The 26,790-nt window shown below is 31.2% G+C and overlaps 2 protein-coding genes across 2 annotated transcripts in view; both read right to left on the bottom strand.

The window, feature by feature from the left end:
- The window catches only part of LOC143044649 (cadherin-23-like), a 65,657-nt gene extending 60,056 nt beyond the window's left edge, over window positions 1–5,601 (bottom strand). The window contains exon 1 of the mRNA XM_076216707.1: window positions 5,494–5,601. The gene's annotated coding sequence lies outside the window, so the exon portion shown is untranslated. The remainder of the gene's footprint in view (window positions 1–5,493) is intronic.
- Window positions 5,602–18,223: 12,622 nt separating this feature from the next.
- Window positions 18,224–26,790, bottom strand: part of LOC143046520 (cadherin-23-like) — a 50,033-nt gene continuing 41,466 nt past the window's right edge. Inside the window, exons 14-20 of the mRNA XM_076219675.1 lie at window positions 26,360–26,521; window positions 25,720–25,784; window positions 24,142–24,379; window positions 23,508–23,762; window positions 23,095–23,142; window positions 22,524–22,631; window positions 18,224–19,092 (exon numbers count right to left, since the gene is read on the bottom strand). Coding sequence (XP_076075790.1) covers window positions 18,952–19,092; window positions 22,524–22,631; window positions 23,095–23,142; window positions 23,508–23,762; window positions 24,142–24,379; window positions 25,720–25,784; window positions 26,360–26,521 — 1,017 coding nt within the window. The 3' untranslated portion in view covers window positions 18,224–18,951. The remainder of the gene's footprint in view (window positions 19,093–22,523; window positions 22,632–23,094; window positions 23,143–23,507; window positions 23,763–24,141; window positions 24,380–25,719; window positions 25,785–26,359; window positions 26,522–26,790) is intronic.

Raw genomic sequence — 26,790 nt, 5'->3', positions numbered from 1 at the left:
CTCGTCCGTTGGATGTACGTTCGACGTCCATTCTGTCCGGTACGTATCCGTTTCACGTACGTTCAGTGTCCGTTGTGTGTCCGTTTGGCATTCGTTACATGTTCGTTAGTACACCAACGGACTCCCAACAGATACAAATTTTGTCAACGGATAACTTTTTTTTTTATCCGTTAGGCGTCCGTTCGAGCTATCTGGTAAGGTGTGACCGAGGCTATAGCTATTAAGAATCACTTGCTTAAGATTTTTCCAACATATTTTTTTTTGTCTAAGCGGTTATCAGGTATTTGTTTTTCGAAAATTCGATAAAACACTAAAACAATCACTATTTTATGAAAAGGCAAGTAGAATATGTCAGAGAATGAAGACGAGATAACCTAGAAAACACTAAAAAACCTAAGATTTCTTAGCTTTTTCATTTCAAAATAAATATTTTTGATAAAGAATTACGGGGGAGGAAGTGAACAATGTGTCCTACTTTTCTATATTTAAATATTTTTCATGAATAAAAATCAAATGTGCCTTGATTATAATTGAAAATGAGTAAATGGAAAAAATACCCAACTAAAATACACTTTTATTTTAATATTGGTAATATCACTAAGCTTTTAAGTTTTGTGAGTCAAACACACCATCTCTGTAGTTATGAATCTCTGTAGTTATGACTCCTTACTAAGATATTTCACTTCATTCATTTTTTTCTGCATTTTTTTATTTTGTGAATTCATAGAATTATTATATTAAAATGTAGCCTTAATTTATATTTAAAAAACATAAACACGCCTGGAAAGTAAAATGCGTACTCGGCTGTCTGTAATCGACCATTTTTAGACACCCCAGGCTCCTAAAAAACAAGCCGGGGTGGGGGTTCAAAGATGTAAATTAAGTACTTATATCAATATTTTATCTTTTCGTGTACGGTTTATGACAATGTCAATTACGAAATGTGCATATATCAATGGGAAACTTCTTGCAAAGCATTATTATTTATTATAGTTCATTATTGTATTTAGTAGAAATAAATGCTAAGCATAGATCTAGAAAGCGACAGATAATCATGACATTAACTTAAACTCTCTTCTTTTCGACTTTTTCCTAACGGGAGGGATTGTACCTGATATTCATATGATGAAGACATAATCTTTCAATCAGTTTAATTGAGGTCTGGAGCTGGCATGTCAGTTAACTGCTAGTAGTCGGTTGTTATTTATGTATTCTTGTCATTTTATTTATTTTCTTTTGTTACATCTTTTGACATCGGACTCGGACTTCTCTTGAACTGAATTTTAATGTGCGTATTGTTATTCTTTTACTTTTCTACATTGGCTAGAGGTATAGGGGGAGGGTTGAGATCTCATTTTGCGCCTGTCCCAAGTCAGGAGCCTCTGGCCTTTGTTAGTCTTGTATGATTTTAAATTTTAGTTTCTTGTGTATAATTCGGAGTTTAGTACATGTATGACGTCAATTATCACTGTACTATTATGCATATTTTAGGGGCCAGCTGAAGGACACCTACGGGTGCGGGAATTCTCGCTACATTGAAGACCCATTGGTTGCCTTCGGCTGTTGTTTGCTCTATGGTCGGGTGGTTGTCGCTTTGACATATTCACCATTTCCTTTCTCAATTTTATTTTTTCGAACAAATTGACACATAAAATGAATTATATAGTATTGTGGAATTTTTAACTTATTTTAGATACTATATATTGTTATCTGATATTGGACGAAAGATGTTGCCCTTTTATGTTATTATGTAATACAAGTTAAAATCATTTGAAAACACATATTAAACAGCCAAATGGATGCACAAGAGCTAAAATAGGAGTCATAGATCCTGTTGGCAACAATTATCTGCCCAATTTTATTCATTTTGTAACATTTGTTTCAAATATGACCAACTTCTTATCCAAAATCACCAGCACCGTATCAGGACCCACCAGCACAATGACAGGACCCACCAGCACAGTATCAGGACATGCATAAATTGAGAAAATGCTAAATTTTAAGAAATTGCAATGTTTTTTCACAAAATTGTTTTGTCGTGTGGATTGCGGTATAGAAAGCGGACTCTATGAGCATTTTTGTTTTATTTTTTCAGTTCGAGATTTTCTGAAAATGAGCATTTTTGTGTTACGCTTACTGAAACAGTTTAGAGGGTCAATTTTTTAATGGTTTATACATGAACCCATAAGAAACGAAATTGAAAAATCTCAACTGTTTTCTTCCATTTTTTATGAGTGAAAACGTCAAAAATCATCATTTTCGTCTTTGTTTACATTTTTTCATTGATCACCAGCACCCGTCAGGACCGAATCACCAGCACAGTACGTTCTCTCGCAGGACAACCATACCCACCGTGTTATATCTACTTACTTAATTAGGATATACACATTTACATGTGGGAAAGTTTAAACATTTTAAAAGTGTACAATTTGTTACGTAAATTCACCTCATATTTTTTTTCATTGGGATTTATAACATTACAACTCTATAAATTTCTGTAAGTGTGTCATAAAAATGACACGTTTAAGGAGCCTCGATTAAACTACTGTGCCTTGTATTTTTAAAACAATAAATGGTCGATACTAGAAAACCGGGCACTTAAGGTCGAGATATTAAGTTGTTCATTGACAAATTAAAAAAGGTCTAAATATTTATTGTAGCTGTTTCACGCGTACTTTTAGTACATTTTATCCTCTTCAAATATATACTTCATATGTGTTATTTATAGTTGTGCGACTTTCCGGACTTTTATGTGCCTTGTAATTTTAAAACAATAAATGGTCGATACTAGAAGACCAGGTGCTTAAGGTCGAGCTATTTAGTTGTTCAATGACAAATAAAAAAGGCCTAAATATTTATTGCAGCTGTTTCACACGTTCTTTTAGTACATTGTATCCTCTTCAAATATTTCAAGTATTATTTATAGTTGTGTGACTTTCCGAACGTTTATCTACATATAAAAAAGAAGATGTGGTATGATTGCCAATGAGACAACTCTCCACAAGAGACCAAAATGACACAGAAATTAACAACTATAGGTCACCGTACGGCATGCATACTAGTATCATACTGATTATTGACAGTGACACAGAAAATAGTGGTTCTCATTTTACATATTTAGCATTTGAAAATACAAGGGTAAATAAACGTATTAACATAAAGATTTTGCTGAGAAGTAGCGCTTTTTTTTTTTGTGTTTCAGATTTTGAATCAACCTTAATCGTCTAAACTATAACACACAATAATTATAAAAAAGAAGTTGTAGTATGAGTATGATTGCCAATGAGACATCTCTACACAAGAGACCAAAATGACACAGAAATTCACAACCATAGGTCACTGTTGTTTTTTTGATTATTTTGTACGTAAGGCCTCAACCATCATAGGGGCTTATCAAACACATTTAAGATCAAGTTATATGATAAAACAATTCGTAGTCTTTGGTCATAAAACATGGTCTATATTATATAAAAGCTTTCCCTATGTTTTTCACCTAATAATTATTCTATGTTCTACGGCTTATTCTTGATTTATAACATTTTAACATTAATCAAGTATGTCATAACATCGATACATTCCACTGTATCCAAGTACCCGTATGTACTTTCATATTCGCTATACAATAGAACTAAGACTGTCACACAATAAGGATACCCATTATATTACATAGATTTGTAATGGTTTCGATATCTTACTAATAATAAATCATCATAGAGGTTACATGTATTACATTTTGTAACAGTAGATTTTACATACAACTTTATGACAACACTAATTTTGAGTAAAGCAAACACCAACCAATCAATAGTACTTCAAATAGGTGCGTTTTTTTAATATACATGTAACTATGACTAATGACTATCTAGCTGGTTAATGAACAGTTATTATAAAGTAAAATAGCGTAAAAATACTACGGCCGTTAGTTTTTTGTTTGAATTGTTTTACATTGTCTTATCGGGGCCTTTTATAGCTGACTATGGGGTATGGGCTTTGGTCATTGTTGAAGGCCGTACGGTGACCTATAGTTGTTAATGTCTGTGTCATTTTGGTCTTTTGTGGATAGTTGTCTCATTGGCAATCATACCACATCTTCTTTTTTATAAGCAACATATTACCAAAGCATCAATTACATGTGTAACGTAACTATGTATCCGTACAAGAAGACTATTGTAAGCGCTGATTATCTATTCTTTTAGACAGAACGGGAATTTTCAAACGTTCAGGATGTAGTTTTAGTGAATAGATTTTATATCTTCACTTCACTGGGGGGTAGATAAGTTTTTGTAATAACTAAGCATCCAATAATTAAGTAAATAAGCATCAAACCTACCAGCCAGCAAGGGAGAAATACAAACAAAAACAATCACACCGACAAAACAAGGTACAACACAGTTGGACAACATTCACAACGTTTACTCAATTATTTCTTGATTAATAATTTTATGTAACAACAAAATTATGTAACTGTTACAACTAAACATTTATAGGATTACATTAAACATAAAAAGAATAACAGAAATTGCAAAACACAATGCACAGTACATAGGGAAATTTCACTCATTGGAATCCAGGTACACATTTGTATCTCATTTTTGTTTAAATCACGTGAATCATTTTTACGTGAATTATCAAAATAAAGTTATTTGGATAATGTCTAGATTTTGAAGTTTTATCAAAATCAAGAAAATGTCATTCGAGATTCATGTAAATGCCGAGTATTCATGTGAATGCCAAGTCAATGCACGTGGACATTTTCACGCGAGTTTCACGTATACATAAGATCGGATTGTGATGAATTTCTTGGGAATTTCATACAAGATTCATGTGAAATTCACGTCAGCAAAATTGCCTGTGTGTAATAATGTTTTGGTAAAGTATGTTTTGATTCAGGACAAAACACGATAATGTTTAACATTCAAATATCCAATAGTTTTTCTAAAATATCATGGATGTTAAAAAACGTACGAATTAAATATACAACCCTAAATGGAATTATGATAACTTTTAATGTTTCAATACTGTAAATGCTTTTTATTCCATCATAATAAGTTCAATTTGAAATATTCCAGATTTTCTAAAAATATTAAGGAACTTACAATTTTGATACATACGTCAAATTTGCTTGAATGTGAATTCTATATAACTATGGAATCATATTTGTTTTTAAAAGGAGGAAAATAATTGGTTTCAAAGAAAAAAAAGTTTTTGTGTCGATCTATGCTACATGGAAAATTTTGAAGTACTTTTCAGTTGGCCTAAGACAAAAGACAGAATGACAAGTATTTGATCAGGAACAATCTATAAAGATTAAACTAATCGGAATGTTTGTTCATAACATTGTTGATAACCGACACAAACCGGAAGCAATTGACAATGTTGTTGATTACAATAAACATAAGCTATAAGCAAAGTAAAGTATAAAGTAGCACCTTTTTTCGTACTTACAAGATATATGTAAAACTTTTAATAATGATAGATAATTTGTATATTTACCTTCAATTTTAGTTTTACGTGCACATATGAATTTTCAGGCGTGTCACCTGTAATATTAATTGATCTTATCCGTATTTTGTCTGTTATCTAACCACGTGTTCGATAAAGGATAAAGGGTTCAATCGATTTGTAATAATTCATGAGAGAGCACATTTTATGAAAATGCACTTATTTATTTTATATGACACATTTTAAAAGGTAACTGTTATAAGATTTAATATTAAATCACCTATCAAGGAAAATAAATTCACAGATTAAGTTAATATTAATATCGGGGGAAAATAACCGACGGGATGAGATTATAAAATAATTCATTTTTAAAAATAACATGTACTTAAAAAATTGAATGCATCTTTTTGTAAATTCATTGGGATGTAAAAGTGTTGAACATGTTGACCAACACAAGCGCTTCATTTTAAAAATGTGCGCACGGTCAACGTTTTTACAGCCATATGAAATTACTTATTATATATATTTTAATACATGTCATTTTTGAAAACAAAAAATGTTTTTATGAGAATAAACTCTATCTATCTATCTATCTATCTATCTATCTATCTATCTATCTATCTATCTATCTATCTATCTATCTATCTATCTATCTATCTATCTATCTATCTATCTATCTATCTATCTATCTATCTATCTATCTATCTATCTATCTATCTATCTATCTATCTATCTATCTATCTATCTATCTATCTATCTATCTATCTATCTATCTATCTATCTATCTATCTATCTATCTATCTATCTATCTATCTATCTATCTATCTATCTATCTATCTATCTATCTATCTATCTATCTATCTATCTATCTATCTATCTATCTATCTATCTATCTATCTATCTATCTATCTATCTATCTATCTATCTATCTATCTATCTATCTATCTATCTATCTATCTATCTATCTATCTATCTATCTATCTATCTATCTATCTATCTATCTATCTATCTATCTATCTATCTATCTATCTATCTATCTATCTATCTATCTATCTATCTATCTATCTATCTATCTATCTATCTATCTATCTATCTATCTATCTATCTATCTATCTATCTATCTATCTATCTATCTATCTATCTATCTATCTATCTATCTATCTATCTATCTATCTATCTATCTATCTATCTATCTATCTATCTATCTATCTATCTATCTATCTATCTATCTATCTATCTATCTATCTATCTATCTATCTATCTATCTATCTATCTATCTATCTATCTATCTATCTATCTATCTATCTATCTATCTATCTATCTATCTATCTATCTATCTATCTATCTATCTATCTATCTATCTATCTATCTATCTATCTATCTATCTATCTATCTATCTATCTATCTATCTATCTATCTATCTATCTATCTATCTATCTATCTATCTATCTATCTATCTATCTATCTATCTATCTATCTATCTATCTATCTATCTATCTATCTATCTATCTATCTATCTATCTATCTATCTATCTATCTATCTATCTATCTATCTATCTATCTATCTATCTATCTATCTATCTATCTATCTATCTATCTATCTATCTATCTATCTATCTATCTATCTATCTATCTATCTATCTATCTATCTATCTATCTATCTATCTATCTATCTATCTATCTATCTATCTATCTATCACATTCTGTCAGTTATTTTCGCCCAATATTTTAAAATAGCTGTGCACTCTTTTGAGATAGCACGTTGCATCATAAATCTTAAACTTCATTCGAATATGCAGGTGAATTTTAGTATGACGCACAGGCGTCGTTGTCCAATTAAATTAACGGATTCTTCTGAAACATTCATGTAATGTTAATGTAACCGTATGAAGCAAGCCAATATTTAACTATTACCCAGGAAACAATGTTTTGTCGATCGGTGGGTTACCTTAATCATTGACATACACCATATATATATAGTTCCTTTCATTCATATTATAATATGAAGGGGACATACATGTATCTTAAATACATATCGACAGTATGTGACAACATCAAGGAAAAAGCAATCATTTACAAAAATCTAACAGTAACTGAATAAGAAAAGAATTTGTTGATTTTTGATTTTCCTTTTTGAATTTTCCTCGGAGTTCAGTATTTTTGTGTTTTTACTTTTTACATGTGCGTACTTATAATTTCCCGCACCCGGAGGCGTATTTTAGCTGGCCCTTAAACAATACATGCATACATACATTGAAAATTGTCTTTCACTGTTTATTATCCTTTGATATTGATAGATATAACTAATTAAAGGGGTTACGAAAGACCTAAATGAAGAAAAAGAAAAACACGCGTGAAAATTAAGGAAAAGCAAGTTTTCAATAATGAAATGGATATAAAGAATCAATCACTTTTAAATGGTGTATTAAGATTTCTGTAATTATATAGGGGCTGAAGGGTCGCAACAGTCCATTCCATTATTCAAAATAAGCTATGTCTTAATTGTCACGTGTATTTCGACATTTAGGTCCTTCGTTACTCCTCTAATAGGCGTTGGGGAACATATTGACAATATATCTTTTGTTTCTCTAGTGATAAGATTTCAAATGACGTATAAGGTATATATGTATTAGGGGCTGAAGGGTCACATCAGTCAATTCCATGATTCAAAATATCCATTTCATTACTAAATATTCAAAATTAGCTATTTTGTTTTTACTTAAACTCGTATTTTGACATTTAAGTCCTCCGTAACCCCTCTTATGGTCATTAAGGCACAATCGACAAGTTATACCCATAATCAGGGGATTAAGAATAACAAATGTCCAGTTAGATGGAAAATAATACAATGTATAATAATATTTTAATTCTTATATGGGCGTTTTTCAATAAAAACGTATAGAATGAAATTCAAAACAGTGTGGCTGTGGCCATTGATTGATACATTAAATTCATCCATTGACTGTGACAATTTACGTGAACGTTTGTCTGTAACGACCACTGTTCACGACGTACCTACGATAGACATTTAAACTGTGGGGTCACCAAAGGTTTCTTAACGCCTTTAATTATAAAATAATTCGAAAAATTAATCAGAAATAACCTTTATGTTTTGATTTATATAATTGATATAAATCAAAACATCGTGTTATTTCTGATTAATTTTTCGAATTACTTTATTAAGGTGTTGAGAACCTTTGGTGACCCCATAGTTTAAGTGTCTTTTAAAAGTACATAGTGAGCAGTGGTCGTTACATACAAACGTTCACCTAAATTGTCCGAGTCAATGGATGAATTTAATTTGTCAATCAATGGCCACAGCCACACTGTTTTGAATTTCATTCTAATCTTGTCCCAGCCACTTTAAAAAAAATATGTTTGATCTTTGCAAGTAATTTTTTGTGCAGTCAGTACATTGAATTTAATATTTTTAAGCAAAGAAACAGTTTTTTTTTTTAGAGGGATTGATAAGATATTGACTCCTGAATGGTCCAAAACAACCAAAATGGCATGTCCCTAGACCGCCTGTTCAACATTCATACTCTAAAATATCGTAAAAAAATGAAGAAATAAATGTTATTTTTACTTTACATAAGTTCTTTAATAATTCAAAAGTATGTTCAGAGCCAACATATTTTAATAAACAGCTTTCAATATAGGATTTTTAATTTCAGAAGGTGTGTCCCTCACAAAATGTCCACTACGAAACGAAGTCATTAAAATTTGCCAATAAACAGTTTTATAAAATTAATGTAATTTTTGTTTGCAAGAGATATAAACATTAGGGTCTTACAAAAGAAGTGATGCTTTTATAACGGCAATTAAATTGTTGGTAAGAAAAATTTAGCACATCAAGTGGACCAGAGTGATGCCGTATTTTTGTTAATGTCCACTACGAAACGGGTCAAATCTCCTTCAGTATCTGGTTTTAAAATTATGAAAAAAATATCAGTGTACAGCTTAATAAATGCTTTGATGAATACAATCAGTCTTGTTACTATTGCAGTATATGGATTGTGGGGGGAAAATAAAACATGCGAATTTGTCCCCTACGAAACGGTCCCCTACGAAACAAGTATGGGAGAAAAACGTTTCGTAGTGGACACTACCACTACCATGCAGTCTTTTTTTAATCTTTTTTCAATTATATTCGTGCAAAACAAATAACAAGGGTAAGTTGTAATCCTAATCTTAGGTGTATGACAGTTTCCGCAAATGTCTAATATTCACGAGTACAGCAATTAATTTCCGTATTGATAATTAAAGGCAAATGTGTTATCCTTGAATTTTGTGTTCGTAAAAAAGGCGAAGAAATATTTACATACATGGCAGTGTTAACAAAACCTATAAGTACAAATGTATTTATTTTAAGTACAAATGTATTTATTTTTGTCACATTTCAGTATATTATGATACTTCCAAACTGTTCCCTTTGTTTTGAAGGTAGTGAAGTCAGCAACTGTAGTTTCATTTTGTTTTCGTTTTTTAACGGGCTCGGACATTTGCCAAACTGAATAAAATCATTACAGCTGATTTCCTAATGCTTGCAAAGTAAAACTTTGGTTGGATTGCTGGCTTTGTGTGTATAGTTGTTTATTCAAGCTTTGAAAATAAGATTGACATCTTTAAACAATATGTATAGGCTTAGTTTAACTTGTATATTATATTTGAATTTAATTGGTTGTTATCCTAATATGATTGTACAATATACAAACAAATCAAGCAAGCTAACCAAAGTTTTGCTCTACAAGCATTAGGAAATAAGCTGTAATGATGTTATCTATATGTATGTGCGACGAGTTGAAAAATTTTATATGTTTTGTGAAAATTGCAGCGTTGGATCTAATATAAAAAAAGAAGATGTGGTATGATTGCCAATGGGACAACTGTCCACAAGAGACCAAAATGACACAGACATTAACATTTATAGGTCTCCGTACGGCCTTCAAGAATGAACAAAGCCCATACCGCATAGTCAGCTATAAAAGACCCCGATATGACAATGTAAAATAATTCAAACGAGAAAACTAACGGCCTTAATTATATGAAAAAATGAACGAAAAACGAATGTGTAACACAAAAACAAACGACAACCACTGAAATACAGACTCCTATATATACAAACCTATATATGTTTTTATTTATTAGACAGATTTCTTCTCCTCATATATGTTATATTGGGTCGTTGTTTTTTTGTTTTTTTTTGTATTTTTGTTTGGATTGTTTTACACAAGTAATTTGTGGGTCATTTATAGCGTACTTTTCGGCATTGAATCTATGACTACTTACTTACTAGATTATGTCTTTTTTTGAAAGATGTCTCATTTGGCACTCATACCTCATATCTTCTTATTTCTACATACAAAGCACGTTTAAGAATAAAAATAATAGGTAATATGGCACCTACTGTGATCCAGAGGCTATAAATATTTGAGATATTTCACATACGTCAACATGACAGCAGCCGAACGATAAAAAACCTCTGAGAAATATTTTGTGATAAAATTAGCAAGAAACGGACTTTATCGATGGATGAAGCTATACAAAATGTATAAAGCTATATACCTTACCCGCTCAGTGACGGATCCAAGGGGGTGTTCCGGGGATTGGACCCCCCTTATTTTGAACGATCAATGCATTTGAATGGGGACATGTAGTTATAAGCCCCACCCCTTTTTTGTCATGGGTTAGGACCCTCCCCTTTTTAAATGGCTGGATCCGCCCTGCCGCTTTCATAACACTTATTTTTAGCATTCTGAATATTATGATGTTCTTACTTTCAGTTCAGGTCCTGATAAAAATTATACACATCCAGTACAGAAAGAAGTGTTTCAATGAAAGTTTTCGTGTTTTTCTAGGCAGAAATGAGTTTGGAATGACATTATACAGGTTTAAAAGAGCTAAAAAAAATCATAGTGGACAGTGGTCATTTCATCTGAAATTTCACTGTTTCAGGTCGTATTATTATTGCACAGGTACAATGCATAACAATGGAAAAAACCTGTTAAACAACTTTAACAAGGCGAAATAGAAAGCCGAATAGTGAAGCCCGTAAACAATACTTTTTTAATCTGAGCATGCAAATTGAAGATTATGTTATATATTTAACAATAATCACATTCACAGAACAAAAACATATATTTTGAGAATCCCAGACACTATATTAGTTGACAGTTCTTCCACCAATTCCACGTGTTTTCCTGTTGTAGTAAACTCGTAGTAGCCCACAATGCATTGTAGCTTATTGAGTCGATTGGTCAGTTTTTCAAGGCCGTATTGGCCTTGTGTTTGGGAAATTACTATGAAATATATTCTGACGTAAAGAAATCTAGAGTTCTCGACCTGTTAAACAGGTCAGGAACACGACTACCTTACTTGGAAATGCATGAATTAGCATACTTATGTTCTCGCACGTGTAATAATTATTGTTTATTTATGTTTGACGCAATTTGATGTTATCTGGGTTTTTGACCAATCCACTAAATGAGTAACAATGCATTATGGATTACTACGTGTTTAAAATCAACCAAGAACACGTGCTACTTACTGAAATACCACACATTTTTTCGTGCAATGCGGGATTAATATATAATTTCACTTAGTTTTTTCATTTTTTGTATCCTCAGTTATAGTTCGTGATATAAAGTATTCATTCCATGCTTAGATTAATGAAGAGTTGTTTCTATGCGAAGAAACAATTGTTTGAATTACCAGATATATAGCTATTTACATGTTTGATGATGACATGCAGATTTCATGTATTCGTCCACCAGACAGCAACGAAACAACAGTGAAAAACACAATTACCCATAAGACAAACATACAAGTGTATAGTTAGCCGTCGATATTAACAACCGATGCTAATATTCATGAGTGCAGCAACTTTCGTATAGATAGTTAAAGAGAAATGTGTGATCCATGAATTTTGTGTTCATACACTTAGAATTTTTATACGCCCGGGGGACGTATTATGGTATACAAATGTCCGGTGTCTGTCCGTCCGTCTGTCCGTCTGTCTGTCCGGCGTAAACATGTCGCACCGTAACTTGAGAACAACTCATCCAACTTTCATGAAACTTAATATAGTTGTTTCTTATGATGGTCAAATGATCTGTATAATTTTTGGTGAGAATAGGTAAATTTTTTTGAGTTACGGCACTTTGTAACTAAAACAGGTGTTTTCTTCACATGTCGCACCGTATCTCAAAAACGATTCTTGATTATGGCTTAAAACTTTAAACACTTTTTAGTTATATTAATCTTAATATCTGTATACTTTTTGGTGATGATTCAAAATTATATTTTTTGAGTTATTTAGTGTTATAATGTAAAAAAGGGGGAGGTTTTTTTTTTACATGTCGCGCCATATCTCAAAAACAATTTATTATTATTGCTTAAAACTTTACACATATCTTTTTTATATTAATTTAAAGATCTGTATACTTTTTGGTGATGATTAGAAATTTCATTTTTGAGTTATTGAGTATTTTGTAAAAAAGGGGGAGGTTTTTTAACGTGTTGTGCCGTATCTCAAAAACAATTTATGATTATTGCTAAAAACTTTACACATGTCTGTAATATTAATCTAAAGATCTGTATAATATTTGGTAATGATTCAAATTTTTTTTTTGAGTTAATGAGTACTTTGTAAAACAGGGGAGGGTTTTTTACATGTCGCACCGTATCTCAAAAATAATTTATGATTATTGCTTACAACTTTACACACTTCTTTGTTATATTAATTTAAAGATCTGTATACTTTTTGGTGATGATTCAAAATTTTATTTTTTGAGTTATCGAGTATTTTGTAAAACAGGGGAGGTTTTTTTTACATGTCACGCCGTATCTCGAAAATAATTTATGATTATTGCTTAAAACTTCACAAACTTCTTTGTTATATTAATCTAAAGATCTGTATACTTTTTGGTTTTGATTCAAAATTTTATTTGAGTGATATTTAGATTTTTGTAAAAAAAACAGGGTTGGGGGTTTCACATGTCCCGCCGTGTCTCAAAAACAATATATGGTTATTGCTTAAAACTTTCTCATAAACTATTTATGATTATTGCATAAAACTTCCACACAAGACGTCGGGCGTATCATGTGCTCATGGCGCAGCTGTTTATTCAAGTATCTGATAGGGTCACTAAACTTTTAAGTTTAAAAAGTAATTGAAATCGAGGAAAAAATATGTTTATATATTTGTCTTTAAGAAACAACAGCGAATCAATCGGGGCCGTTAATAGCCGATTATACGGTATGGGGTTTTCTCATTGTTGAAGTCAATACAGTTGCCTATCATTACTTACATCCACTGCATGTATGCTTAAGTGGGTAGTTGTCCCATTTGGCAATCATACCCCATCTCCTTATTTTTGTATATAAACATCCCTCAGAAGTTCGGGTTTCCATTATGAAATATTTACATACATGACAGTGTTTACAAAATTTATAAAAGTATTGATTTTTGACGTATTTCAGTATTTGGGACTTTCAAACGGTTCCCTTTGCTCTGACGGTAGTGACAGGCAACTGTAGTTTCATATTGTGTTTTCAAATGGAGATATAAGATATTTTTTTTAAATTTTCACGGACTCGGACTCGACCATTTGTCAATCTTAATAAAATCATAAATGATGTTATCCATGTTTATGTCCGACAATGTGGGAACTTTGATATGTTTTTTGAAAATTGAAGTGTTGGATCTAAACGTACTATATTTCTTTTATTCATTGGATATAAACAAATCTATTTTTATACGACCGCAAAAATTGATTTTTTTTGTCGTATTTGGCGTCGTCGTCGTCGTCCGAAGACATTTGGTTTTCGCACTATACATGTCGTTTGTTTATGTGTTACATATTTGTTTTTCGTTCATTTTTTTTACACAAATACGGCCGTTAATTTTCTCGTTTGAATTGTTTTACATTGTCTTATCGGGGCCTTTTATAGCTGACTATGTCACTATGCGGTATGGGCTTTGCTCATTGTTGAAATCCGTACGGTGACCTATAGTTGTTAATGTCTGTGTCACTTTGGTCTTTTGTGGATAGTTGTCTCATTGGCATTCATACCACATCTTCTTTTTTATATGCAACTTATTAATAAGTTAAGTCAATAGAAATCTATGAAATTTAAACACAAGGTTTATGACCATAAAAGGAAGGTTTAGATTGATTTTGTGAGTTTTGGTTCCAACAGTTGCGGAATTAGGGGTCAAAAAGGGCCCAAATAAGCATTTTTCTCGGTTTTTGCACAGTAACTTTAGTATAAGTAAACAGAGATTTATGAAATTTTAACATAAGGTTAATGACTACAAAGAGAAGGTTTGGATTGATTTTGGGAATTTTGGTCCCAACAGTTTAGTAATTAGGGGTAAAAAAAAAGGTCCCAAATAAGCATTTTTCTTGGTTTTTGCACAATAACTTAGTATACATTAAGTAAATAGAAATCTATGAAATTTTAACACAAGGTTTATGACCACAAAAGGAAGGTTGGGATTGATTTTGAAAGTTTTGGTCCCAACAGTTTAGAAATTAGGGGCCAAAAGGTTCCAAAATTAAACTTTGTTTGATTTGATCAAAAAATGAATTATTGGGTTTCTCTGATATGCCAAATCTAACCGTGTATTTAGATTCTTAATTTTTGGTCCTGTTTTCAAATTGGTCTACATTAAGGTCCAAAGGGTCAAAAATTAAACTTAGTTTGATTTTAACAAAAATTGAATTCTTGGGGTTCTTTGATATGCTGAATCTAAACATTTACTTAGATTTTTTATTATGGGCCCAGTTTTCAAGTTGGTCCAAATCGGGGTCAAAAATTAAACTCTGTTTGATTTCAACAAAAATTGAATATTATGTGGTTCTTCAATATGCTGAATCTAAACATGTATTTAGATTTTTAATATTTGGGCCCGGTTATCAAATTGGTCCACAATGAAGTCTAAAGGGTCTAAAATTGAACATTATTTGATTTCATCAAAATTAAATTCTTGGAGTTCTATGATATGTTGAATCTAACCTTGTATTTCGATTTTGGATATTGGACCATAATAGGTAAATGTCCAATTTAAAATTTTTAAGTTTTTAAGTTTAAGTTCTTAGACCACATTATTTCTGTGTCAGAAACCTATGTTGTGTCAACTATTTAATCACAATCAAAATTCAGAACTGTATCAAGCTTAAATGTTGTGTCAATACTTGCCCCAACTGTTCAGGGCCTCTGCGGTCGTATAAAGCTGTGCCCAGCGAAGCATCTGGTTGTATATAAAATAAGGCCGTTTTTTATGGTTTTTTTTAATGTTGTTTTACACAAATAATGTTTTGTCCCTTTATGGTTTACTTTTCAGCAACGAATCTATGATTGCCTACTTTACTAGATTGTGTCTTGAATGGAAAATTTTCTCATTTGGCACTCATACCTCATCGTCGTATTTCTAACTTAATAGGTAATATTGCATCCACTATGATCCAGAGGATTTACATAATCGGAGATATTGCTCTTGAGTCAATAGGATAGCAGCCGAACGATAAAAATACCCCCGACGGACTCTGCCGTTGTCTGTTCTATGGTCGGGTTGTTGTCTCTTTGACACATTCACAATTTCCATTCTCAATTTTATTTATCGAGTGATGAAACTATACAAAATATGTTAAGCTATTTACCGTCCGAGCTTTTATAAAACTTATTTTTAGAATTCTGAATATTACGATGTTCAGAATGAGATCCTTAAAAAATTATATACACATCCAGTACATATAGAAGTGTTTCTGTGCCAGTTTTCGTGTTTTTCGAGGCAAAAATGTTTTTGGAATGACATTACATATGTTTAATTAGTTATCAAAGATACCAGGATTATAATTTAGTATGCCAGACGCGCGTTTCGTCTACATAAGACTCATCGGTGACGCTCATATCAAAATATTTATAAAGCCAAACAAGTATAAAGTTGAAGCCATAGAGGATCGAAAATTCCAAAAAGTTATGCCAAATACGGCTAAGGTTATCAATGCCTGGGATAAGAAAATCCTTAGTTTTTCGTAAAATTCAAAGTTTTGTAAACAGGAAATTTATAAAATGACCACATTATTGATATTCATGTCAACACCGAAGTGAGATTACAAAATTTTCATACTTGACAGTGATCACTTTATCAGAAATTTCACGGTTTCACGCCGTGAAAATTATTGGACAGGTGCAATGTTCTGCAATGCATAACAATGAAAAAAAAAACCTGCTCAACTACTTTAACAAGGCGAGAAAGAAAATCGAACAGTGAAGCTCGTAAGCAATACTGTTTCAATCTGAGCATGCCAATGGAAGATTATGTCATAATAGATTTCACAATCAACATATTCGCAGAAGAAAAATATTTATTTTGAGAGTCGCAACACTATATTAGTTGACAGTTTTTCCACTTATTCCACGTGTTTTCGAGTTGTAGTAAACTCGTAGTAGCCCACTATGCATTGTACAGTTCATTGAGACGATTGGTAAGTTTTTCAAGGCCATTTGGGAAAATACTATGCAAATTTATTCTGACGTCAGGAGTTCTCGACTTGTTTAAGGTTGTTCATTTATTTTGCACTCTTGTGATCATTATACTAGTGTAACGTGTAACACTATCACTATCAAACATGAAACAAAAACTATACTACATAAAACGAATTTCAACACCTATCAACCTAACCCGAATTTGTTGAATTAAAACTGTTGAAAACCCATTCATCCAATACTGTTAAAAACTAAACTGAAACCTAAATGTATAGAACTGGTTTCAATCATTAATGTATGAAACTGGTCTGAAACATAAATGTATGGAACGGGTCTGAAACTTAAATGTATGAAACTGGTCTGACGGTTTGGAACTATAATTGTCTGAAACCGAATGTTTGGAACTTGTCTAAACCTTAGAAATGTTTGGAACTGGTCTGAAACTTTATTAAATATACATGTCTATAACTGTCTGATCAACAGAGTAGCACTAAGACATGATATGTCAGCAAACACTCACTGCAATAGTGAGAGATGCGAGACGCAAAACCTAAGCACCAGCCCTGTTTGGACAACCTGTACCGAACCAAGTCTCAGCCCTTTCTAAATTCTGTCCGCATGTTCCAAGCACTTCACTTCACTTAAACTAAACCTTCTGCCTGCTACAAACCACTTCCTTTTCGATGTTCACTGTCTGCTGTGTTTGGTACAAAATGACGATTTTAATTGAATAGCTACCCACTATTTATACTTCGAACGCGGACCTCGAAGAGAGCACCCTAGCAAAATTATACAGGTAAAGCGTCAGATAGCAATCAAGGATAAAGGGATGATTTTTAATGCCGTTTTCAATGATAAAAAGATCAAATTGGAAATTCAAAGAGCTTTCGAAAAATATACAGCTGTAGAATTATTATATTCTTAAACTAAATTCTCTACAACTTCGTACTTTATTTGGCCTTTTTAACTTTTTGGTGGATTCGAGCGTCACTGATGAGTCTTTTGTAGACGAAACGCGCGTCTAGCGTATATACAAAATTTAGATATGGTATTTATGATGAGTTTATTCGTAACACTAGTAACACAATTAACTTTGTTTTGGGATATTTTCTTCTGAACAATTATAATCCAACAAGGCATGTCATAGAAATCAGAATTGTGTGCCAAACTGAACAGACTATTCACTTATCCCTTTATCTTTTCTATTGTCGTTTCAAAGATGTTTTATATGTTAACTTTATATTAGATAAATAGGGTGCGCACTAAAAATAAAAACTATAACATATAAAACTTTAAATCTATGTGTTTTTTAATTTCAATGAAAATGGCGATACAGTTGAGTAAGTAATAGTTATACTCTGATGAGGGATAGGTGTGCCTGGAAAAAACCCATGAATTTTCAGAAACACAGGATGCCGAAGTGTATAACTATCTCACACTTTTTACATTTACTTGCTTGTCGAAGTTTGAATGAAGATCGTCTTGTAAGGTTATCAGTATTTTTGTGATTTTACTTTTTACAAAAGATTTCCGTTAAAAAAAATATCTTATTTTTTATAAATCATGGTTTGATATTGTCCATAAAAATGCCATCGATTCGTCTTCAATTAGAATTCAATGTTAACAAATTCAGGGTTCAGTAAATAATTGAAATTTCCTGAAATATGTTTTAAAACAATTTGTAGTGAACATTATTGTAGTCTCTTCTGTTCATGCTGTTAACAAAAACCAATTCTGTTGTTATGAATATCAATAAAGCTTGGTTTCGCAGTGTAGAAGCAGGTTTTTTTTAGAAACCCCACTCGTCACACGCTGTGGTCAACATCCATTGTTATTTGTACCAATAGATCTATACAAATTTAACATCTTCAGAAATAGAAACTATGAAGACTATTACTATGAAGTACATTTGTATAACTGTTACAATAGAACCTGGGTGTAAATGAAAATAATGGCTATTACTGATGTTGTTTATTTCAACACAAATGATAAGCACGTTCCTTAGTTGCCCAAAATTTAATCTCTATTTAATTTATGCGTTGTCCATCCTACGCGATTACAAGTACGTGCGGAGGATTTGCTTAGGGATGTTAGTTCATCATGTGACATTGTAACGTATGTTGCAGATGTGCTGTCTACCATAGTTATAATTTTCGTCTGAAATTTAAAGAAAAGAATTATACTGAAAGTTATACTGTAGATTGTAATTACTTGAGATTAATTTAATATCCCAACATCAGTTAAAAAAATAAAATATAAAAGAATTTCTAATATTAACCTTTAAATTCAAAATTCGTTAGATAATTATTGAAAAAAGAAAATATTCTAAATTTTCAAGTACACGTATGTGTTTTCGATAGTGGCAAAGTTTATTTGTTTATATTTGAAATGTTACACATGTTATTGAAAGAGTAAATAACTGTTATTGTATGTTTATAAGCGTCCTTCTCGCAACATTCAACGTTAAATCCGTTGTTTTCGTACTGAAACTGAAGCTCAAACTAGTCCATGAAACAAATAGAAATTCTACAGTTTTTCTTCAAAATACAATTGTGCATTTTAAAAAACTGAATTCGCTACTATCGAATGAGCGATTGATTTATGTACTAAAGGTTTATGGTTTTATATAACGGATAGCAGGCAAGCTGTTACAAGCCATATGCTGTTTCAGAATCAAAAGTATTCTTGTAAATATTTTAAATCTCGTATACCAAACTGTTCTGCTTGAATAAAACTTCCTTTTCAGCGGACTTTATATGTGTTTCAAAGGCGTACGTCAACTATATATACATCTTTGGTCACGTTTAAAATATTGTAAGCAGAAAGTTAACATATAAATACATTTCTAATAGTTGAAAGAAATGCTTGACTGAACACTGAGCGTTTGGCAACAGACGATTTCAACAGACTTTTCAGACTTTATTTGGTCTTTTTAACTTTTTTTTTTACTCTAGCGTCACTGATGTGACTTTTGTAGACGAAACGCAAGTGCAGATACAAAATTCAGTTCTATCTATAATTGTTATATTAAGATCATACTAACAACCAGTGAATAGAAGTCATAGAAAATCATTTTACTAAAATGATCCTACCTCAAGTTTATGGAGACCGTACGAAGTGTGTACATCAACTGACTCTGTATCAGACATTATGTATACATAACATTTAGGATGTGTTATTGCAACCATTACATGCTGTATTATATAAAACAAAACATATATACTTGTTATTTAAATAAAATATTGAATCTGATCGTTTATGAACCAACCAGACTTGGGGTAATTGTAATTGTAATCGTTAATCAGCTGTAATTGATTACAATTTTTCAAGTAATCAGTGTAATCATTAATCAGCCAAAAATCTGATTACATGTAATTTAATTTAATCAATTACTTTTCAAAATACCCTGTAATCATGATTACTTTTTGATTACATTCTGATTACAATAACAAAAATCTAAAATTGTGTTTTTGGTTATTAAATGAACCTCTTTGTTATTCATATTTGATAAATTTTTAACATACTAAAATGGTTTGGTTACTTTACACATGCCTACTTCAGTAACAAATAAACTGTTACAGAATTGAAAAGTCATCATTAGCCTAAGCAGAGACATATAATACAATTATATACCTTTTATCTTAGTAAAAGATATTGTATACATGTATATTCATCGTTTTATAATGATCTTCATATTAATATTTGATAATAACTGTTATATATTCAAGTAATAATTTTCTTTAACCCTGAATTATAATCTTTTGTTAATTTTTGTGATTTTTGTCAACTTTGAATTGACAGGTAGGAGACTAATTAAGGTTTGTTTTTATTGCAATCACCAATTGAGTATAGCTGTAGGGAAATATATATGATAAAAGATAAATCAGACATGAAAATTTATCTAATTAGCACAAACTAAATTAAAAGTTGGACAAATATGTTGTTTAAAATTTAAAAAAATGTATTTGGACTGGACATGTAAAATGCAATGATTTTTAGTACTTACATATTGTTTACAATTTGATTAAACATTTCTATTAAAATTTAACATAGTTTTAACTGGTAACTGTATTTCATCCATATTTAAACTTCCATAAACTGCAACTTGGAATACATATGAAAGAGGTCAGAAGACAAATAAAAAACCTCTTGATTATGATATATCTTTATTAAATTTAATTCAAAATAATTCAGAGATCATTGGTGATAAAGTGTAATGTATATATATGTAGTGAAATTTGGTGTTTATTTAAATAGATGAAGTTTAATTTGAAGTTATTATTTTATAATTGAACCAAATAAAATACTTTCGTAAAAAAAACTATAGTTATATTGAACTTCTATTCATTCACATCATTCAAAATGTTTTGTTTTTAAATTCATTGTAATCAGATGTAATCATGATTACTTTGCCAATGTAATCATTAATTTAATCAGATACTTTCAGAAATGATGTAATCATTAATTTAATTTAATCGTACAAATGACAAAGTAATTGTAATTTAATCAATTACATTGAAAGTAATCGGACCCATCTCTGGAACCAACACTTAATAGTCAATACTGGTGGAAAACATCGCATAAACGTACGTACACATTGTTAAACTATTTTAGTGACTGTATCAAAACACAAATGTTTAGCAGAGCTTCAAAATTCGAAATTTCAAATTAGTTCGAAATACCAATCCAATGACGCGTGACGAAGCAGAAGTTGCATACACACTAGTTAAGTATTGTTTATCTTATTTTATTTCTTGTTTTTCCTCGCTTTTTATAATCTTGATTCGATACTTCTAGTTGACACTACTTAGTGTCTTATTGTTGGTTCTGATGATTCTTACTCTGTTTTTATGTTGTACTGTTACACCAACGTCAAATGTTAGAATAGGGGAAGGCACACGCAAACATGTCTAACCTCGCCAAATTCTGTATGTGTCTGTCCCAAGTAAGAAGCTGTGTCATAAATTTATTTTTCGTTCATTATTTTGTACGTTTGTACACCCATTAAGCCGTTCGTTTTCTTGTTTGAATTCTATATATTTGTTTGGGGGGCTATTTATAGCTGATTACATGGTTTGGGCTTTGCTCATTGTCGAAGGCTGAATGTTGACATAGTTGTTAATTAATGTGTCATTTGGTCTCTTGTTAGAAGTTGTCTCATTTTCATTGATACAGCATCTGTTTTTCATATTACACAGTTTTGTAAAATTATTCTGATCATTAGTTTTATTTCATCTTCATCTTAACAAAATAAGGTAAAAAAGATTGACAAAACATTCATTTTGGGTATTAGTTAGGATAAAGAGTAAAATTGAGAATGGAAATGGGGAATGTGTCAAAGAGACAACAACCCGACCAAATAAAAAACAACAGCAGAGGGTCACCAACAGGTCTTCAATGTAGCGAGAAATTCCCGCACCCGGAGGCGTCCTTCAGCTGGCCCCTAAACAAATATATACTAGTCCAGACATTCTGAATCTAAGGCAAGTTTAAAAAAAACCGTAGTTGTATGATATTCTAAAATCCGTTTTCGCGGTCAGCTTTGCTTTCAGTAAACTATAGTATATATATTATCGACCTATGCTTACAGAAATGGGTTCGTATCTGAACGTGAATTTTTCTGTTTCTGCTATTTCATGCCCTGGAGGAGATTTAGTGGCGTTACATGTAGGTGTCGTTGTTGCTTCAAGAAGTGACTAAAATGTACACAAGCAACAGTAATGATCATTGTAATTATGCGGATGCAATCGACAATACATTTGTATATAAAGGGCTGAATGTTATCGATAACCAAGGAGTTATACATATATTATACAGATTCATGGCATACATCTGTTGCCTGGTGCACCACACAAAGACATATCACTTCCATCTTATATTGGTCTCTGAATCCATGTTTATACAAGTATAGACAATACATGCTCTCTTACATATTTTTTTTCGTTAATTGTTTTACATTTATTTTTATTTTATTGTTTTTCTCGTTAGAATTGTATTACATTGTTATTTCAGGGCCTTTGATAGCTGACTACATGTACGCTTTCCCAAATATATTGAAAATTACAGTATATGTTGAAGTTAACAAATGAAAGCATACATTAATACATCAAGTTATCTTTTTTACCAACCAAAGTATTGAAATAAATAACGAATCATTACCGTCAGAGCCAACCCACAAATGCAGTTATATTTAGAGTTTTCACTTGCCTGAAACATAATAAACATTAATTATTTGCACTATAAATTCTCATTTTTTGTCCTGAATGATCTAGAAATCGTTATTTTGTTTTGATTATAATTATTTCGCATGATTCGGAATTAAAAAAGCAACAACTTAAAGAAAGGACATTCCCCGCAACGACTGATTTGCTATTTTAAAATTTTGTTTTTATGGAATATCAGTTCATAATTATTGTTAAGATAATACGTAAGAATTGTTTTGTGAACATATGATTTATGTTCGAGCAAACTCTATTCAAAAATGACAAAAAAAACCCTATTTTTTTTTATCATGACAAGGCATTAACTCACAACAATAAAAGACATTTATACAACAATTTATAGAGACTTACATGAATACTAAGTGTAACAGTTGTCGTTGAGCTTAAAGATGGACTGCCAAAATCTTTCGCCTTGATAAATAATTCGATTGTCGTTTGATTAAGTTTTCCATAATCCAGAGATTCTTTCAAAGATATTTTCCCTAGATATTCTCCATTTTGCCATGTTGAGGTGATTGTGAAATTATTTTGCATGTTGAACGGCGAATCAAGCAAATCAAATTCTACTCGACTGTTAATTGTATTCTTTTGGTCTCGATCAAATGCCTGTAAGATGATATTAGTATGATTATCCATTCGTAATCAACCATCGATAACAGAAAAAAAATTAAAGTAATATGCAGACGTGACAGAAAAAAGCCAACCACAGAAATAAAAATAAAATAAAAAAGTATACAAAACAATTACAACAAATCAATGCACTACAACAGTCAATATATTATATATAGAACAGCAAAAACACGCTAGGAATACCGTGAAACTTGTTTAAACCGAACCTCTTCGGGACTTAAGATTTCGTTCAGTTTTGGTCGATGTTCCGTTTTATCAGGTTCACATCGCGAATTGATGACCGATTTTACCACATTATGCATTCACAAACGTCTTCACGTCATCTATAATAATACGTGTTCTAATAAATACCTACACCAACAGTTATCTTGAAGTTTTTGTCAGTTTCTTTAATAACGTCATTGTAAAAGGACTGTAAAAATACTGGCGGATTGTCATTGATATCAACGAGTGTAACAACAACTTCAGCTGATTGAAGGTTGCCGCCGCCGTCTTTCGCCAACAGTATCAGCACATATTCATCTATTTTCTCATAATCCAATATTACATTTTGTCTTTTTGTTAAGACACCAGTAAGGTTATTAACTATAAATCTACAATAAATAATAATTCCACATAGACATTTTTACGTCGGGGATCATATGGAATAAAATTATTAAATTAATTTTAGATCTTGAGGATAACATTATGATTATAGATCATTATATCTTATAGGTGCATGTATAATTCAAGATCTTCCTAGTACAAATCTGGATATTCCAAAACCAAATTGCAGGTATTTGAATTTTAATTTTTCTCTATTTTCATTAGAATAAATTTGCATTCTAATTTCACCATAGCACCACTTTACAACTTACAACATGATTTCTATTAGTCTTAAGCAAAGATGGGACTAGAAATGCCCTTCGAAAACACGTTACACACAACTGGTTTCGTCTTATAGGCGTTTGTTTATAATTTAAGTTTGTACTTTTCAGTTCTATGTATACGTTGCTCGTTTTGTATTATACGAAACACCAGAAGCTAGGGAATTGTTTTATCTCCATCTATGAAACTAATAATATACAATTGTAACTGTTTACTTGGACAAAAGGGAAATGAGAAATTTTACGTAGATCTTTTCTCTCCCAGTGTTAAGGTCATTTTGGTTCATATGATTCGCCGATGTTCTTTGACGAGATTTTCTGTTCGTCTGATTTATGGCCATAGTGTCCACAGTGTTTTCAACCTTGTATACAAGTACCTAATATGTATTCTTGGGTCTAAGATCTTTGGGTGTAAGAGTTCCTGCTGATCTATAAATACACGTCGGAAATACTAAAAAACTATCAAAGATTATTTTCACTCGCTCTCAACATAGTGTGCAACATTGAAAAACAGTAATAAATTGAGTAATGGTTGTTACTTATAACTCATTTGGTCTCTGGTGAAGAGTAGTGTTATTGGCAATGTCACCACATCTTTTTATTTAGAATGCCATAAATTAACATATGAAAAAATATATACAAATGTAAATATATGGCATCAAGGACAAATAAATAAACTCAGCATAGATATCAGGATAAAGATTGTGTACGACGGACAGACGTTTTGTGTACAGACGAGTCTGCAATCTTAATAATACCCTTACTCCTAAAGTCAGCGAATGTATACCCCATAACATTATGCAAGATTGCTTAAATATTTATATAAAATAAGACAACGAAATATTTGAAGACAAGTAATATAGATTTATCTAAATAAAACCGCAGAGGAGGGTCCTGTATTTATTCAAGCAGACACACACATTTGATAGAGTCAAACTTATTCAATATTTGAGAAACATTTTTATAAATATATGTTTTACTTATTTTTTTACAAATGCTTTTCTAAAATTGAAAACAATAGTAACAATAGCAATACCGACCCATTTATTTGATATGAAGAATCTTACATATCTCTGCTGTCTTGCAAACTATATGTTATTTCACCGAAGTCCCCGCTGTCTTTATCTGTAGCCTATTTATAAGAGAGAAAAAACAATGATCATAAAGAAGAAATACAAAAACAATTTACTGTAATTATCACTTCGTTAAGAGAAAAAAAGTTCGGTTTATCTAAACTTTGATATATAACCATTCTGACTATTTACAAGTTGTCCAAACGATGAAAAGAATTGATTATAAGGATATCTATAATGAAAGATTTTGAAACATTTTTAAAATTTAAGATGTTGTCGTAAACTGTAGGATTATCAACACAATTCTGATTGCCATTAATCTTACTTTTCTTCTTCCATCTTATCTTTAGTTAATATAAGAAAATTAGTATACTAGTACGCGATTATAACATGTATGAATTGACCACATAGTTAAATTCTGAGATTATGAGCTAAAACCATGTTCATGACAATGCGTTTGAGATTTCGACCTTTCTTCGAAAGGATTGGAAGATGCGGTATCAAATGTCGTTCTTTCTATGTATTTCAGGATATTTGGAAACTATTTCGAAATAAAGAATATCGATGGCATTATATATTGCCATTATTTGGAAGAATATGTTTGGTACTCGTCCTATCATTTAAAGTCACTTACCTTTTCTGATAGGACTAGTTGTTCATTTGTGTAATTCTCAGCTACATGTACAGCAAAAGACGAATTTATGAATTGTGGATAATTATCATTCCTGTCTATAATCGCCAGATGAACTATACATTGAGTGTTCAACTGTTGAGCTTTCTCTTCTCTAGCAACAAGCTTAAGTAAAAGTTATAATTGAATGTTAATGTAAAAGTTATTTACATGATATTAACAGGTATTTTGGTATGTTTGCCATTTCTTTCATTTATTCATTTTTTGCGCTACTCTGTATAATAAAACCAAGGTTTTTAAAAGACCTTCATAAATTGATAGTACAATGTTTATCAGCAACAGAACCAATAGAGCAGAAAAGTATAGGGTCCACGTTTTCGAGATATAAGTCTTTTAGATTTGGCGGGAAACGATTCTCTTTTGATTTGTTGTAT

This window comes from Mytilus galloprovincialis, chromosome 9 (assembly GCF_965363235.1).
Source record: "Mytilus galloprovincialis chromosome 9, xbMytGall1.hap1.1, whole genome shotgun sequence".
NCBI classification, from domain to species: Eukaryota; Metazoa; Mollusca; class Bivalvia; order Mytilida; family Mytilidae; genus Mytilus; species Mytilus galloprovincialis.
The sequence above is the reverse complement of the archived record's forward strand: the minus strand, read 5'-3'. Positions and strand labels throughout refer to the sequence as shown.